The 17936-nt window shown below is 41.0% G+C and overlaps 1 protein-coding gene across 3 annotated transcripts in view; it reads right to left on the bottom strand.

The window, feature by feature from the left end:
• mical3a (microtubule associated monooxygenase, calponin and LIM domain containing 3a) overlaps positions 1–17936 on the bottom strand; it is a 74689-nt gene that overhangs the window by 35483 nt on the left and 21270 nt on the right. For 2 of the 3 annotated variants that reach the window (XM_086029286.1, XM_086029288.1), the window contains exons 8-24: positions 17625–17725; positions 15530–15787; positions 15332–15447; positions 14855–14981; positions 13223–13316; positions 10573–10720; positions 9879–10074; positions 9635–9760; positions 9502–9564; positions 8972–9151; positions 8209–8304; positions 7867–7950; positions 5981–6094; positions 2739–2846; positions 2246–2432; positions 2044–2144; positions 1812–1905 (exon numbers count right to left, since the gene is read on the bottom strand). In XM_086029286.1, the coding sequence (XP_085885412.1) occupies positions 1812–1905; positions 2044–2144; positions 2246–2432; positions 2739–2846; positions 5981–6094; positions 7867–7950; positions 8209–8304; positions 8972–9151; positions 9502–9564; positions 9635–9760; positions 9879–10074; positions 10573–10720; positions 13223–13316; positions 14855–14981; positions 15332–15447; positions 15530–15787; positions 17625–17725 (2193 nt within the window). Of the gene's footprint in view, positions 1–1811; positions 1906–2043; positions 2145–2245; positions 2433–2738; positions 2847–4262; positions 4350–4735; positions 4850–5016; positions 5122–5286; positions 5413–5553; positions 5617–5980; positions 6095–7866; positions 7951–8208; positions 8305–8971; positions 9152–9501; positions 9565–9634; positions 9761–9877; positions 10075–10572; positions 10721–13222; positions 13317–14854; positions 14982–15331; positions 15448–15529; positions 15788–17624; positions 17726–17936 lie in introns of all 3 variants that reach the window. The other variant, XM_086029289.1, reaches the window with a different exon arrangement.

Below are 17936 nucleotides of genomic sequence, written 5' to 3'. Positions count from 1 at the left end.
GCACACAAGACAAAGTGACAAGAAGACAACGATATTTAAATGTATAACTGAATTTATTGAATTTGATTTAATTTTTAAAACAAATACCAGCAAACATATATACAGCACATCATTGATACATGTTGGCTGCTTTGCCTTTTTCCCATCCTGAGAAGCAAAACCTAAAACAGTATTTTTCTGTCTTGTGAATCATTTTAAAATGTAACCTTCAAAATCCGCCAGTTATCTCTCCACTAATTTGAGCAGAAATAAAACTGCTTAAAATAGTGAATGGGCACTGAAAGACAGAGAATGAGTAACTGGTTTGTTTATCATTCTTATTTTCTCAGTTTGTTTCAATTGAGTTTTTAACCTTTCACCTAAACAAATCCAGAGAGTAAAATGTTAAAACAACTTACTAGCTACATACCTGACCGACTAAATTAATAAGCCATGATAAAGCTAAATTTGCACCGAACTATTTTAAATGATGTCTGCTGAAAATGAAACCTCAATCGCCAGCTTGTCAGCAATTTACCTAATTATGCAAAGTTTATCGTCATTAGTCAGATATTACAGAGTTAGTGCGCTACTACATTCATTTACCACGATTGAATTATTTTACAGATTATTAAAAGACATCAGGGTGGATTTTTTCATATCATTATCTTATTTAACACTACAGTCAACTTGTAACTCTACACTTGCTACATACTGCAGCAGGCCCAACTTTAGCCCCTATAACGAGTCCAAACCCTCTACTGTACACTAAGCATCAAACTACTGTTTGGAAAGACAACGCCGATATTGCTGCAAGAATTAAAAAGAGAGGTTGGTGGATAAAGTGAAAGACGGCAGTAGAGTAGGTTCAATCACAGGCACTAAATAAAGCACAACAGCCCAGCTAGCAGTTTTAAGATGCTCTGAAAGGAAGGGTAAAGGTAAAGCTCACAAAAGCACTGATACACGCACTTGGTCACAGTGAAGCAAGTCTACTGGTCTAGTTGATTGGTAGATTGTAGTAAAAGTGTGTTACTGTTACACAGAGAAACATCAACGAGCAAGCTCTAACGGAAACACGTTAAACAAGAGGAGGCACAGGTAAAAGTGATCACTCACAGGCCACTAGTGGTTACATTCACAAAACAAACTGGAAAGAGGCGCTTCATTAGAACACAGGCATGCCAAAAGAGTGAGCTTCACTGCCAAGACGCTAGGATTAAATTATTTATTTTTACATGTATCTAACATTCCTGCCTTGACAGTTCACTAAAGAAAACTCTATTCAACTCTTTTAATTTCCAAGCCAAGAAAAAAATCTAAAGTAGTTTAAGGTGCACCATTCACTTTTAAAAGAATACTGCCAAAGTGCTTCAGCTGCTTGAGCAAACAAAAGAAAATGATTGCTAACGTGAACATAACGAAGGATGCGTCTTAAAGGAATAAATCATTCACGAGACAATGAATCACACTATTTTCACACTCTGCAAGCACAGAGAGTCAGTCAGTACAATCCATCACAGGAGAACATGCGAGAGCTAAACCTATGCAGTCCACACAAGTTAGTTGGGAAGGTAAGAAAGGAGAGAAGGAAACTAAAAAGGGGACAGGAGGGCCGTGCTAGAGGAAGTTGAGCAGGGCATTGATGGTGAAACAGCAGAGGAGATAGATGCAGTAGCTACACACGAAGGGAGAGTCAAGGGGGTTGTGTGCCACCTGGTGGCACGTCCAAGAAAGTGTGCGGCAGACGGAACGTAGAGACACTCCGCAACCTACGGCCATGCCCACGTGGCATGGCACAGCGGCCATAGCAAGAGAGGAAAGTCGAGTACCTGAGGGACGGATATCGGGTGAGGGGCCTGCCGCCGCCATCGCCTTTGCAGGGGAATCCACCATTGCCGCAGGTGTTGGAGGCTCCTGGTTCTCCTGTGAAGGTTGAAAGATGATTGATATTAGCCACAAGCCGAGTGTTGAAAGATGTTGTTTTTTTTAATGTTTCCACTGAACTGCAAAAACACTATCTGCACTTTTCTTGACTTGTTACAATTCAAATCAATGAAATACCATAGATGTGGTTGGAGCTGGAGAGGAAGAAGGCGCAGGTCTCTTTCTTTGAGCATAGCCAGACAGACGATAACAGTAGTGTGGCTTGCAGTAAAATTTACCTGGAGGTAAAAATGAACAAATACACGTTAAAGAATGTACACTACAGTAAGATATGCATAACCCATAGAGTATAACTGAGACGCATCAGGTTTAGCCTTACCGTCCTCCACGTCAAAGGCATAGGAGGACAGCCGGAGTGTGGTGCCACAGTAGTCACACTTGAAGCAGCTGCGATGGAAGAATTTCCCTTCTGCGCTCAGTCTCTCCATCACATACACTCGCTTCCGACAGAAAAAACAGACATCGCTGCCTCCGATATTGACAGGGAATTCTTTTCTGAGGGAGCCCTGTGGAAAGAAATTGCAACACATCAGGAACAAGCAGTTAAAGCACTCGAGGGAAGTTATTTCATATATATGATATGAAGGTCTGAACTCACACACCCATCTGTTTCAGAAATGTGATGACACCAAGTGTCAAGTAAAATCTTATTATTCATTACTATCCAAAGGACCTACAAACACAGCACTATCACAGATTGCTAATACTTGTTGAATCTACACTTATTATCGCAGCAACCACTGAGCACTACTATACACTGCTGACAGATCTATGCAGTCACGTGCCATTGATCGTGGGGACAGCAAGCTTACCAAATCTCTTTTCTCAGGTAATCGTTTGGTCTCTTCCTGCGAGTGAAGCTGATTGGCTATCTGCTCAGTCAATGAGCTAACTCCCCCTGTGTACATCCTTACATAGTGCTATGAAAAGTATTACAGGGAGAAATGTCAGACAGTGATGCAGGAAAATGAAAAGAGAACATGAAAAGGGGATGCAGACAGGGAGGAAGGAACACTCAGCATAACGGAGATGGGGACTTGCAAGCAAAGGTGCAACTAGGGAAACGTCAAAATGAAAAATGTACGCTCTCAATAAGTACAATTATTAGTGGTTTGGGTGTGCTGACAACCATACTCACACACTAACTAATCAAAGTAAAGGCATATCCAAATAGGATAAGTGTGTCATGGATGTCTTGGACAAAGTATTTGCAAATAAAGGGAGGATTAAAGGCAGCAAATCATAGTGACTTTAATGTGTTCGCTCAGTTACCTGTGCCGCTACATTAGTGCACTTCAAACGAAGACTACAACAAAATCACTATGAATGGGAATGATCAACTGATTTTTATTCACAAAATGTGGAACTGTACCTATGGCTGGTATCTGCAAAGTTACGTTACAATTGTTTTGCTTGATTGATACTTGACAGCAACCAGCAGACACCATCAACCGTGGCTAATCTACTGCCAATTGAACAGTAAGTTTACAAGAAGAGAAGGTTTGGTGTAGGACTACAACTGGAAAAACATTCTTTTTTTGTGTCTTTAATATTACAATATAATACTGAATGTGCTCACAACAGCCTAGTGTGAAGTCAAGGGAGGGGAGCAAGGCTCCCAGTTCATCGATGTTTGCATGTCCTTAAGGAAAGGCATTGTAGCCCTCGAGGGGAAACAGCTCACTCAACAGTAAAGTTGTCTATGGAACTTCTTGAAAAAGATGTGCGTGAACCTTTTTCTATCTGCTAAGGATAAGAGGATGATCACTGATCCCTCTCACGCTGCTCGCTCCTAAAACTCCTCCTTTCAGAAAGAAAATCCCCCAGTTTTGCGCGGAAGATATTTCAGTTCAGGGACAGCAAGTATCCTGAGGCTTTTGGTTGCTTGAACCCTGATGAAGATGCACAACAAATGCAGGCACAGAGCTGCGTGCTGATTAAGTTTTAGTCAGCATTTGTTTTGGCAGCACAAAGAGTGAAAGTTTTTGTCTGTGGCACTTCTCAGCGTGGGTGCTCTCATTTCTTCTTTTTTTTTCCCAGTTAAAACACACGCAAATACTCACACACACACCCCCACACGCACACACACACACAAAAGTCTGCGACACTACTGCACAATATTAGATGATTAAAGACCAAAGCAAATGCAACAAGAAAATGTTGCAAATTTGTTATTACATATCACAAGCAGACCAGGGCAAACCTGAAAAAAAATATATTAAAAAAAAAAAAACACTGCAAAGTGAGACATAATTTCTTGACTGACTGAACACAGGGTATAGTGTGTGTTAGTGTCAGTACACTTCATTTCTTTTTCAAATCCATAAAACAGCTACCTGTCTCAAGGTGTCAGGAGAAGAATCAGAAGCACTTTGGGTTCGGGCCAGGTGCCATTGTTCCATGAAAAAACTTGAAGGTTTTTTCTTAGGCTCCATGACAATTTGGAGGAGAAATGAAAACAGTTTTGTTGAAATAGTCAATTTCAATATTAATCTGTGACCCGTTTATGCCCCAGATGGTTAGCTCGCATAGCGTGCTCTGCTACTCAACTGGAACAATTTTCTTTTCTTGATAGTGTGTCTTAAGCAACTAAATACCACATTTATTTGCGCAACAGTACAGAAAACCTGACCTTCCAAAAGATTAAACAAAAACTATTTAATAACGACATGCATGTGTAACTGGCCTAAGATCAGTACTGGTGCAGTCTGTTTCTTATCTACTCAGGAGCAAAAAGGCAATTCCCCTTCAGAAAGTGTTCCACAAATTGTGCATCAATAACAGAAAAATTCAATTAGTGACATTTCACCTTCGGTCCAGTTGATTTGCCCTCCAACTGAGAAGCAAGTTGCTCTGCCCTCTCCTGAATGCTAAGCACATACAAGGGCATTGGGACAGCTGAACACAAAGACTTTGCGGGATTCTGCAGGGGAATACATTAACCAAATGTACGCTTCAAATCCAAAACATTTTAAATTCGTTTTTACATTTTTTGCCCAATTTCTATAATCACTCAAAATAATTGATTATGTTAAAATCCAGGTAATTGTTAGACATTTGTTTCACTGGGGTTAGGCAAACAAAGCTAACCTTTCTACAAGATTCAGAAGAGGAGCGAGATGAGCTCGGGTGCTCAGTGATGCCACGGGACAAATACCACTGCTCTAAAAAGAAACGGGATGGCTTTTTCTTAGGCTTCAGAGATAAGACAGATCAAAATGGGGGAATTAGAGGATTATAATGTGCAAATACTAAGACATCAGCATCAACAATCTGTCAGAATCACCTATTAGAGGAATTGTTATCCTACACTTATAAACCATGTTTGATAGTCACAGCACAGCCATGCAAAGTGTTCACCTTCGGTGGCTTGACATTTTTTCCCTTAAACTTGGAGATAAGGCGGTCAGCCCTCTCCTGTATACCAGGTACATGGATAGGTCCTGGATCGTTTACGTTCAAAGGCTTCCACTCCTGTGCAGGAAACTGCATTATAACCCGACACCAATGGCCTACAAGTCGCCATGTAGCTTTGTCAATATTGAGTAAATCTTAATCTTGCCACGAAAAGGCTTGGCCTCATACTAAAAAAAGGTGAAAATGTGAGTATCCAAGCAGTTATTTTACCCCGTAATTCACAGGCTTCTCGTAGTATTCAAGCTCCTCTTCATCCGGAGTGACACCCAATTGCTTGAAGGCAAACATAATTTGGAAGGATAAACACCTGCTTGCATTAAGCAGATATAGTTCAACAAAAGGAACTGTGTGTGCGTGTGTTATTTCAGTGTACAGCATGATTGTTCTTGATGATGAATATTTACCCGAAAGCCCTGCACATTTATGCTGCGACAAAATAATGTAATATGATGACAGGAAAGAAAACATGAGCCCACTATTCTAGAATTACACAGGGAATGTGCACACCAGCGAGGTCATGTCCAAACCAACAACTGGCATCGCCAAGTTGAGGGCGCGTTAGGGTAAAGTAGATGGGTCGACTAAGGATTTGTGACAGACAAGTACAAATGGACAAACGCAGCAGAATGTGTGTCACCTCAGTGTGGAGAGAGAGCGAAGAAGTGGAGGAGGAGGAAGAAAGGAGCAGAATGGTTTTCTTTGGGCAGCTCCGAGAGCCTGAGCTGGCTGCTTGGTCCGCAACACTTCTGGCCTTGAGGGATGAGGAACAGCAGATTCAGCATCAAGATGGTGATGATGATGACGCTTACATAAGGGATGGGCGAATACCGATACCAGGAATCACATCTGGCTGACACGACCTTATGTCAAGATATCTGAAACTCGGGAATGCCGATACCAGCCACTAATACTTTAAGAAAAACAAATATAAAATCTGACATCGAGTAAGTCTTCCTTGCCAGTAAATGGTGCTACACTGGAACCGTTTTACACATCTGTGAATCATAATGTGCATCAAGGTCTTTGTTCAGAATTACCTGTCAGAACTTGGTATTGGTGAGTACTCAAGAGTCAACACTCACACTGGTATCAATCACAAAAAAATTGGTACCGAACATCCATAGTCTGGATGACTAAATTAGCGACTTATTTGTCATCAATACCATTTAACAATGAATTGCAGCATTTAAGAACTCATTCCAAGCTAATTATTTTAATGATTAAAGGCCTTAAGAGTGGGGTCCCAAAGCTATTGATTAGTTTCACCACACACGTACACGCACACGCACACGCACACACACACCCTCAGCAGCAGCAGCAGCAACATGAACTGTGAGGAGGTCAAAATCTAGAAAGTTTAGCTGAGTATTTAGCACACATAAGAAGAGCACTTGAATAAATTGCATTGTATCCTTTAAATCAATGGCAGGGCTGAAAACACAAATCTAGGGCTAAAAAACAATTAATTGTAGCTAGCATGCACACTAATCTATGGATGCTGAAATGATTTTTGGGTATGTGCGCAATGCATCTGTGTAGCTTCTAGAAATGTGTAGCTTCTTACAACTATGCAACTCTCTTTTGGGTGCAGCATTGGAAAGGTTCCACAAAAAGGAAGGTCAGACAAAAAAATACAAATTGCTCTTTTCCAATATTGTGATCACTGAATTCTTGGCATTAAAAGTTGACAGGTGACAGTTATTGGATCCTAAATCTTTACATGAGCGAAAGTGGAGTTTCTAGGCCTGCAAGGAATTTTGGCCTTAATGTATTCTCAAATTAATGTGACTTTGTTCAATAACTAATGCACTGCAGCTACTGCTAGACATGTTTTTGGTTGCGTTTGAAAGGATGTCATTTCTAATTAATCATTACCAAAGCCAAGTTTGTGGAAGATGCTGCAAACTACTTTTTTCAAAGTGTGTCACGAAGAAAGGTTGCAAAAAAAGACTCATTCTAAATATATACCGGTACTCTATTTCTTTTTTTTTTCCTATGGCCAGTGCCTACCTAACTCTTCAAATAACATTCCAACATTTTTTTTTTGGAAAACAACACAGCAGACAGATGATTCTAGCCCTTAATTTGCACAAGTGCCACTGTCCTTATTTTCACTCTAGTTTGCGTATTTGAAAAAATTAATCAATGTCTAAGCAGCTGGGGAAGATACCGCATCTGGCTTCTGATATATGTTGAGCATTGAATAAGCGAAATGTGATGGAAGCAGTTCCACAGCTTCAAATGAAGCATCCCTTCTGCAAACACATTCACTGCACTGAAAAAAATATATATTTTGATGTACTTGATACTTAATTCGAACATTTAAATCGGTTGCACACAATTAAACTGTGTTAAACTAAATTTGACTCAATCTTTTGACTATTTTGAGGAAAAGAGGGGAGAATTACGTTAGGTTATCAAAGCTTAATCGTGTGAAACCATAAATTATGTACTGCTACTTTATGGGAGATTTGTGAGGGTTGGGGGGATGGAGAACTACAAGGGAAGCACCACTAATCATACCTGCTCCCCTCTGTTGGGCAGCGTCTGACACTTGATCTTTTCTTTGTAGCGAATGCTCAGCTGCTCCTGCTGCTGTGTGCGTCTCTGTACCAGGACAGCAGAGGCAAGGAGGAAAGACTCTCACACACTTTTTTTTTTTTTTTTTTAACACCACACAGCAAATATCCAATCACTTGGTTTAGTAGGTCCGTGAGTAATACCCGAGATTTTCAACGTTAACTACAGAGGAGCTCACTCAAGTTCAAATGTAGTTTAATGCAGCTATGCCACACCACAGGTGAATATCGTTAGTTGATGAGTCTCTGGGAGTCTCTACCGGGAAGGGGAAGGTCCAATTTTTACCTTTCTCCAAGCTGGTACAGGTGCTAGGCGCAGTGACTCGAGGGGTTTGGGCGGGGTTGGGTGCAAAATACAGTCCAGATTGGGCAGCGAGTCTCCCTTTGTGGTCGTGTAAACATGAGGAATAGTGGTCGGCAATGGCGTAAAAAGGCATGCAGGCCGTCATGGAACAATCCATGATGGGAGGTGAACAGGAGAGAGAAACAGAGACAAAGAAGTGACGGATAGACGCATGAATGGAACATCCATTATGTGTTCAAAATTAAGAAAACAAAAGTCATGAGAGGAGCATGCTAAAAGAATGGCACATTCACAACATTACCATCATTATGCACACTGACAAGAGGAATAGAAATGAAAGATTTCAATTGACTGACATTGCAGACCGCAGAATCAGCCATGCTATATAGCATGTACAATAGGCACAGTCAAACTGTTTTGACACAGTGTACATGATGGATTCTAAAAGAGCATAAGTTGAGAGTTGTCCTTTTCTGCTTCAACAATACTGCCTAGTGTATCTAACACTCTCGTCCCCACTAAGGCTCAAAGCTGTGTATACCAGCCCGCTGAGTCCAGCACGGTGAGGTCGCCTACATGGAACAGGAACAATAGTCTGCCTGACTAATGTCCGTTCTGGACCGCATCTCATTAAGACAACCGCCTACACCTCCTCCGTCATGAGACTAAAGGTCCAGTCCCACTGCTTCAGCAAAATATTTGATTTAGGAATGAAAACCGCACAAACTCGCTTTAGTGTACATACCTGTCTTTTCAGTCCTGAACCCTGGGCAGGTGCATTTTCCTCAAACTTGGCAAGCAGCTGGGTAGCCATAACCTTGACTTTATTGTTGTTCCCTACAGCAGCAGAGTCCATCTTCTTCTCTGACAGCAGAGCAGGGACAGTGGCCCGTCTGTCCTCCCGACCAGCCTTGGATGCTTCCTCCTGAGAAATAAATTAACCATTTCTATTGTTTTTGTCAAGAAGTACACCGAACCATTATTTTTTATTTAGACCCCTGTAGAGAAAAAAAATATGCATCTCCAGAGTTTTCTTTTTATCCCCAATTCATTTATATTGGACTTAGTTTACTCTAAAGCCCATCACAAGGCACATTCAATCTCAAACCTGAATCTTCTGGTTCCAAAGTTTACAAGATTTGCATGAACACATGGGTGCGGGCAATGAATGAATGAATTTATTTTTCAAATGGTACTTACTGCTTTAGTTTAAGATGATGACTATGTGCCATCTCAAAATGAGACAAAAGCATTACATTTATTATGAGAACTCACATCTTCAGACTGGCTGGTTTTCCTCCTCTTCCCCAAACTGTCAACGTCCTTCTCTTTTTTGTCCTGTTGATGAAATATCATGTTATTACATCTATTTTACAGTATATTCAAATATTCAGGTTGCAATGCTGACCTTGGGGTTGCGTTTTCTTGAGATGGCTATGCTCTGTCCAAGCTTGCTAAGGAAGGAGATGGGTGATTTGGTGCTTGCCATAAGAGCAGCCTTCTCCTCTGGACTCAGATTTTGATTATCTGATACAGAAGACAATGAAAGATAAAAATTCGAGACACGCACACATTGTCGCACCCACACACATACCAAGGATTGCAGGTATGTTCTAAATGCTGACACATCAGTACACTTTCAGTCTCTCACCTCCAGGTGGCACTGTGTCCTTAAACATCTCATAGAACTGGCTGAGGTACATGACCATTGAAAGTTTGTCAGGCTCCACCACTGAAGACATCTCCTTGCCAGTCATGCAGGGTGAGATCCCAAATTCCCGCTCAGCCACATCAAAACCCAACTGGTTGTTCTTTTCCTGGTCTCGCTCATCCAGAGTGTCAAAGTCACTGAGGGTGGTGAAAAGGGAAACATCAATGATGATAAAAGTTGATAAGATTTCAACACAGTGTAAGAAACAATGCGGAAATGTACAATTCCATCCTCAGTGTTAGGTGCCCTTGCCAACCTATAAAAAGGTGATTGAACTCAAGACTCCATATACAATGGTACCTCAACTTGTAAGTCCCAACTCCCAACCTTAAAGCGGCTATGACGACATTAAGAGCTTATGCTGCCTCAAGAGACCATCAAACTACATTATAGCTCAGTGTGCACATGCATGCAAGGAGTCCATTATGAGCGGTGTCTGTCACCTCATTAACGATGCACAACAAGAAGGCAAGGTCAAAAACCAGACGATAAACAGTGTATGCAACAAACACATTAACACAACGGGCCAGTCATTCCAAACAAATCTATAATATTTCAGCAATCTAAATAGGATAGAATAAATCGTTGGGGGACTTGGCTTGTGAGTTGTGCATGTGCACAATTTGGAGACTTACATGAGATCTGGCCTGTATCGGTGGATGAGCGCACACAAGGCGAGACCGCTCTTCCATGACATGGTGAGGTCTTTGACGCAAACATTTCGGTATCCTTCTGTTTGTCTCTGGCACCAATTGAGAAGTTTACTGGATCGAGCTATGGATTCTGAATAGACAGGAAGTTAAATTAGTGCATTATCTCTTGAAGTAAAAGAGATTCTGGATCAAACATGGATGACAGAACCATTTCCGGTTTTGGGTAACAAGTATACGCTATATGGACAATGTATTTGGACACATCTCTTGATTGAGTAATGCATACACTGCAACAATAACTATGTGGGCTCTACACCACTTAGTGTCCCCTTAAAAATTTGAAAAGCTTTATGTATGCAACTTAGACGGAATCATTTGGGAAGGGCCCTTTCATGTACCAGCATGACTGTGCCCAGGTACACAGAGAACAGTCCTTAGAGGAAGGGTTGTACAAGTTTAGTGTGAAAGCGCTTAACAGCTCTGCCTTGGGTTCAACGGAAATTGTGAGCCAGGCCCTCTTGGCCAAAACATAATGAATGCAATTTCAATACTCGCAAATGCTGTAGAAAGTCTTTTCAGAAATTGTAGGGCTGGGCGGTAAAACAATATCAATGTGTATCCCGGTAGACACACAATCAATATAAATATGAAGTTCGTTTGTTAGAAGCTTTGACAAGGACAAAAAAAATCTGGAAGAAATCAGCAAGCCTGAACTGCAAAGCATTCTGCGGAATCCTAAGGCCACGATACACCAAAAAGACGTTGGCCAACAGTGACAGACGCTTACCCCCTGTGGCGTCCGGCCGGCTGTCGGCACGTCACGCTGGAGGAATACACCGCAACGACAGACAGCGACGCTGACCATTAAAGTACCTTCTGCGCATGCGAGGTACCTTTTCATGGTACCTTTTCATGGCATATACAGTATTACAAGACGCAAACTCGTAAATACTATGTTCACGCCAACTGCGGTGGGAGCGTTTCAGGCGGCGCGCTTCAATTGGAGTCAATGTAGCTCGTGCGGCCGGGCGCTGTTGCGTTGCGAGGCGGCGCGAGTGATGCTTTTGGAGCGGTGGGACGTCGTCGCGTATTAAACAAATCAACTATTGCCATTTCATCTCGCGGCAGCCAATGGACAAAAAGTTGACTTGTTTTCCATGCGACGAATGGACAAATTTTCTGTGCTTCACTCCGCATCCCACAGCTGCAAACGCATCATTCGCACCGCCCCCGCCCGCGCGAGCTACATTGACTCCAATTGAAACGTGCCACCAGGAAGGCTCCCACCGCAGTTGGTGTGAACGTAGCAGCGAGCAGAGGGGGAGGGACGCAACACGGCTATAGGCTGCGAAGCATGATTGGATGTTTTGATCGGCAATAAAAGGCTCTGATCGAATATTCCGATCACGTCATTTTTCACGAAAATCGACCGATCACGATCGGTGCCCGATGGATCGGAGCATCCCTACATGAAATTAGTCTTATTTCGACAATGAGCATGCTATCAAGCTGAATTTGACTATACGGTGAGTCAACTGAAATGAATGCGCACCGAAAGAGTATTTGTGAATTTTTTTCCAGATGCTCCGCTTACATTTCATGAACAGTGAATGATAGTTAAGGTAACTGTATGACTATTGCTTTGGGGTAACATCCTTACATCATACGGGAATAAAGTATTTACGGCATTGCTAGGGGAGCATGGATGTAAAAATTACACATTACACTACATTAAAATGTACTCAACAACAGTGTACATACATGCCTTGAAAATGTGTTTGTCTACCAGATATTTTTTATGTTTTTTTTCTCTGGATAGTTGTGTTTTATTGTAGTTTGTCTTTATCCCATTTAAAACTTTTTGAGTAGGTTAAAAAAATTAATTAATTAATTAATTAATAATGACTGATATGAAATACAGTACTTATATCATGACAGATGTTTCGGCCATGTCGCCCAGCCCTAAGTGGAAGTTATTTTACCATTGTCATGTTTTTCTAGTTAATAGTGTCATCACAAGGTGTCCAAATAATTTTGACCATATAATGCATCTCCTGTTGGGCTATAATCTTATGGCCTCCTTCAGGCTGAGGCTGTGCAGAGACTCGTTACTTATTCAGGGTTATCATCCATAACTATCAAGTTATAACTGTTAGTACCAATATAAACCAGTCCATCAGGAAATGTAATGAACCATGAGGGGTCAAATGTTCATTGCCATAAAGATGACATGGGATGCAAATGAAAAGGTTAGGAGAGGATCCAGAGGTCAAATGCAGTAACTGCATGAGTTGAATATACTGTAGTCAGTCAATGAGTTAGTAAAACGCAAAAGTATTTTCATGTTCGATCATACAACATTGCTAATCGTTGATCATAAAGTTGGAAACCACAAATTTGTTAACACTATTAATGCCCGAAGAGCAATATCATGCATCCGGACTTTGTGTTACCTTGCAACTGCTTGTCAAGCAGGCAATTGTCTACAGTGGAAATAGTCCAGCGTTACATAATTACAGCAGCAAATAAAAATAAAATGAATAAATCGTTTACTAATGAATTATGAAAGACCATAGTGTGTTTTGGTAGGCAAATGCATTTTATGCATAAAGTATATGAAGAAAATACAAACCATTCCTGGTCAACTTTGGTGTTGATGAGTTGATCACATTCTCTATTTCAATGCGCATCTCTCTCGACTCTCCTGTGTCTACGAGGTGCCTTACCTGCAAATGAACCATGTCTGCATTACTTTTGCTTTTGTACACCAGTACTCACTCAGGTACATAATATAATGAGAATGTTTCAATAATAACAGATATTTTTTAAGCCCATGCTCATTTTGACTTATGACAAGACATAATTAGTGAACAATACGCAGTGATGTAGAACTGTTACAAGGCTCAAAATAACTTCTTTTTTTTCATTGAGGTGCAATTTTGCGAATCAATTACTTAATTTGAGGAGCAAATTACAAATTTTGAGAAGCATTTTTTTTGCTGGTTAATCCCAAAGACCTTGCAAGCAAGGGTTTTACCAAACAATAAAAAAAAAAACGATGATATAACGGGGAAGTTAAATGTAGGGCTACCACTATCGAATATTTCAGTATTTGATTATCTTACTGGAAATTCTATTGAATAATTATGTATTAAGATAAACAATATTTTCTCTTACTACATTTCAGTTTAATAAACAACCAATAGTTTTCCTTTTTTTATATAATAAACACTTTCTAGTTCTTAAATTTATTTTGTGTATAGCAGCAAACTATATTGTCTAGAAACAATTTTTAGTGGGGCTATTTCAAACAAATTAGATGATTCACTTGCTAGATATCAATCCTCTAGAAGGATTTTAAGGACTTTCGCTAGGGAAATAAGAGACTTTTCTCAAATTTGCCATTTTTAATTGGCGAGAAACAATATTAAAAACTTTTGGTGGTAAATATTAGTAGGCTAACGTAAGCTGTCAGATAATTGTAATTGATTTCAGAAGTAGGGCGAAGCGGCCTAAATTACATTTATCAAAATTAAACACAAGTACTTGCTACGGCCTTGCCCTAAGCCAGTGATGTCGCAAGCCGGCTGACATATCCAAAGTGTAATTAAAGTCTCGTGCATTGATTAAGAAGGCGTAGCCGCGAGAACTAATGAGAACTGCACAACAAATTGACCATCGACACTTCATACATAGGTCGGGGTAAATTGGTTCAGTTTGGCACAAAGACAGGCTCACACATGAGCAAGGCTCTCTTCCCTAATCGGTTGTGAGGGACCCAGGGCACAGAGGAGCGAAAGGAAAACCTAAGTCCTCGGTAGTGGTGGGCACTCTATTATTTTTTTATTTTAAACAAGATGTATTATGGTCATAGCGAGTTAGCGTTCAGTGATTTCCATAATATTTGGCCGCTCTGCGTTTTGCCACATTTGTAGTTTTACATTTCATTGAGTTCGGTTGAGGCGCTAAATGTGAATTTTCACCGTAGAGTGAATAGAAACAGTTTATTTTGAGCCTTATGTAGTGCACTAAATTATTTTTCCTCATATGTGGTAACAATACAAAGTAAAACCATAAACAGACCTATCTGACTGAAATAATAGTGACAGGCATTTATGAAAATTTGGGATAAAGCACTTTTATCCAATCTCACCAGACTGTGGAGGTAAATCTAATTTTGCGGCCTCAGTTTTTTTTGTAATTGAACAGTGTGTCTTGGTAAATAGTAACAAAAAAAAAAATACGTGTTGGTTGTCAGACTCACCTGGCTGGGTTTGAGGAAGTTAAGGCTAATATTGGGGTAACGTGTAGTAGGATCCACGCTGTAGTGACTGAAGTTCTTGCTGACATTTTCTGGCGTGGTCTGGGGCAGTAGACGATAAATACTTTCCCTGAGTAAAGAGCAAATGTTTCAAAACAACTAGTCAACTTCATTACTAATCCAATGCACGGATTATTCCAAGTAAGACCTAACCATGGAAACGGGCCATATTACCACCATATTAACTTTGTTATGTAAGAGTGCACACAGCTACTGAAGAGTCACATTCCATTTAGATCCTCTTATTGTATTAGCAATAACAAAGGTGTGACTGATGGTTCAAATCACATACAGGCACATTTTCCAAGTAAACCACTCCAAGATTAAATGGGTGTTATTTGAAGAGGAGGATGTGAGAGTATGAACACATGAGTTTGAGTTGAGTTTGGTGTGGCTGTATCAGTGTTTCCATACGCTCACCTCTCAGACAGCACTTCTAAAGGCTGTTTTCCCTGAGCCCAGCTCTTCACCATCCAGCCTGAGTCCATGGCTGCCAGGAAACCTCGGGCAATGCCAGTGCCCATGGGCCAAAAGGGCTGGAGATAGCAACACGTTCAACTACCAATTATGGCCACAGAAGAGCAGAGACAAATGATCCGCATTGTGATTACCACTCACCTCCAACAGGCTGTCTCCCACCAACGCCACCAGCAGTTTGTGGCCATTGCGCTGGCGCACCATGGCAGCATTTTCCGATGCATACATGCAGGTGAAGTCAAACATGGCGACATCAGGTTGGCCGTAGTGGTTGATTGCAAAATCCAGAGTCGGCAACTGGTGGTTGGTTGAGAAATCGGCCGCCTCACGGGCGTAAGACAAGAGGGCAACCTGATCCACGTTTGCTCTGGAAAGCAGCAGCTCTGTGTCTGCATAGTCCTACAAGGGGAAGAAAGCGATCAATTATGACTCTTAAATCACAGAAACTCTGTATTCCCTTCCAGTTACTATGTGCAGTGGCCTAATAATAGCCTGGCTGATACCACACTGCTATAAAAAAAAAAAATAAGTTGCATGCTAGACTCAAGTTGTAGGGCTCTGACAGCTCTTCCTGTTCCTCCTTGCTCTATAGTAGCGGTCACCCTGCTGCTGGGTTGTTGCATTCCTCTCCTGGTGTCTTGGTCTATCTCTTGGTGTCTTCTCCAATCTCCAAACTCTTGACATTACACTGATAAATACCACAAACCGTCTGGCCATGGCTCATATTGTTTGGACGTGACTTTCTGATGGTACAGATTCTATGACCTGCAGATACTGCCTCATGCTACCATGTGGTGAGCATACCTTTCCTTAAAATTGCATCTGCAGTTATACCCACCAAGTGTGACATTGGGATGTTTATGTGTCCCCTTTATTTAGTAGTACACATATTTACTGCTTCAATCAATTATAGTGTGACCATTTTGCAAACACAATTTAAACTTGAGTTTGTACAAAAATTCAACTGAGACCAATCATGCAAAGGTATTTTCTGGCAAATGCAACTTACAGTTTCGATGAGAGCAATAAAATGTGAGTAATTGTTACAGCAATAAAAATGTAACAAATTATTGGTACTAAACTGTGTCAATGGTCTCAAACAATATTTCACTGCTAGATTTTAACAGGCATTTGCATTGTAATGCAGCTTTTATTGTGCCTACGATGGAATGAAAACCACAGCAAGTAGTAACATGATCAGTATGTTGAGATTCTTTACTGCTCAAAAAACATTACAGCTCCAATTATGTAAGAATTATCAAGAGTCTGGATCTGAATGTAGACAGAACAATTTCAAAGGTCATGATATACAGTACATATTAATATCGGGGGCCACGAAATACAGTTGCCACTTAATTACATGTTAAAGCGGAAATAAGTAAGCAATTGCATGGAACATTTGGAAATTACACCAGAATATCACATTTTCAGCAGCTGTCATAAATCACTGTCCAACTCAGCATTTTGAGCGCTCGTGTGTAGAATACACTGTTCTTCACAAGTCTGTTAAACATGTAGCATCAAATCACTGCATGCTTTGGGAGTGACCTGTTTTCATCGCGGGCGGTAAGAAGTACATTCTTCCGGCTTCAAGGTCTCTGGGTTGTCTAATGCCAGGCTGGGACTGTTGGAAGGTGAGAGCAGCGGAGGTTGTCAGTTGATATATTTTGACGGATTATGTAGCCTCGCTTCTCTCCTGCCAACATTTTCCCTCTTCCCTTTTCTCCCTTTCCGTGGAGCAGAGGAGAGTTTTATTTTCAACTTTGTTGAAACAAGTTATGCCTCCTTTGCTTTTAGATTGTTGTGCAGTTCTACAGTTCCCTCTCACATTAGAATGGCAAATCATTGTTTTAACACATCCTTCAGGTGGTTTACGACCAAAACACCAGTACAGAGCCATGACACACCTTGACTAATGTTTGTACAGGAAGTCGGTTGAAGTGTTTTTGCGCTTTCCTGTGGAAGTGAGCCAGGGAGAGGAAAGAAAACGTCTGTATCTCAAGGGGCACAAAGACTAAGTACATGTGTTTGAGTTGATAGTTGAGTCCTGGCCACAGTTGGCATGGTTAGACCATTAGGCTGTTGGGGAAAACAGAGGACGGAGAACTGAAAGAATGAAACGGTGTCGGCTTGTACGTGCGTGAAGCTACTGTCTACTAGACCGTTTTAATGATAGTCGACAATTCTCCTTAACAAACACAGGCAAACACACGCGATCAGCTTTTTGATCACTCACATGCAGAATGACTCCTTTCTCCAGCAGGCTTTGTTTTTTGGCAGTCATCACAAAGTAGTGTGTGTCATCCTTGTAGTAGACAATGTTTTCCAGGTCAATACCTAAAAAGACCAATTGAAAGAAGGAGTGTTACATACCAAATACAAAATGCTTCCCCATTGCAGAAGCAGACTGCTATGCCTTCGGCGCAGGACAAGCGAGGCAATTATGCGACACAGAGCACATAACAAGGGAACTGAGAACATCGCCATGTCAGCACAAACTTGGACAAAACGGGAATCAAAGCTTTATAATTGGACTGACAAATTGGGA

This window comes from Filicampus tigris, chromosome 4 (genome assembly GCF_054856515.1).
Source record: "Filicampus tigris isolate MCC_2025a chromosome 4, RoL_Ftig_1.0, whole genome shotgun sequence".
NCBI lineage: Eukaryota > Metazoa > Chordata > Actinopteri > Syngnathiformes > Syngnathidae > Filicampus > Filicampus tigris.
Note: the sequence above shows the minus strand (reverse complement) of the source record. Positions and strands in the feature narration are given on the sequence as shown.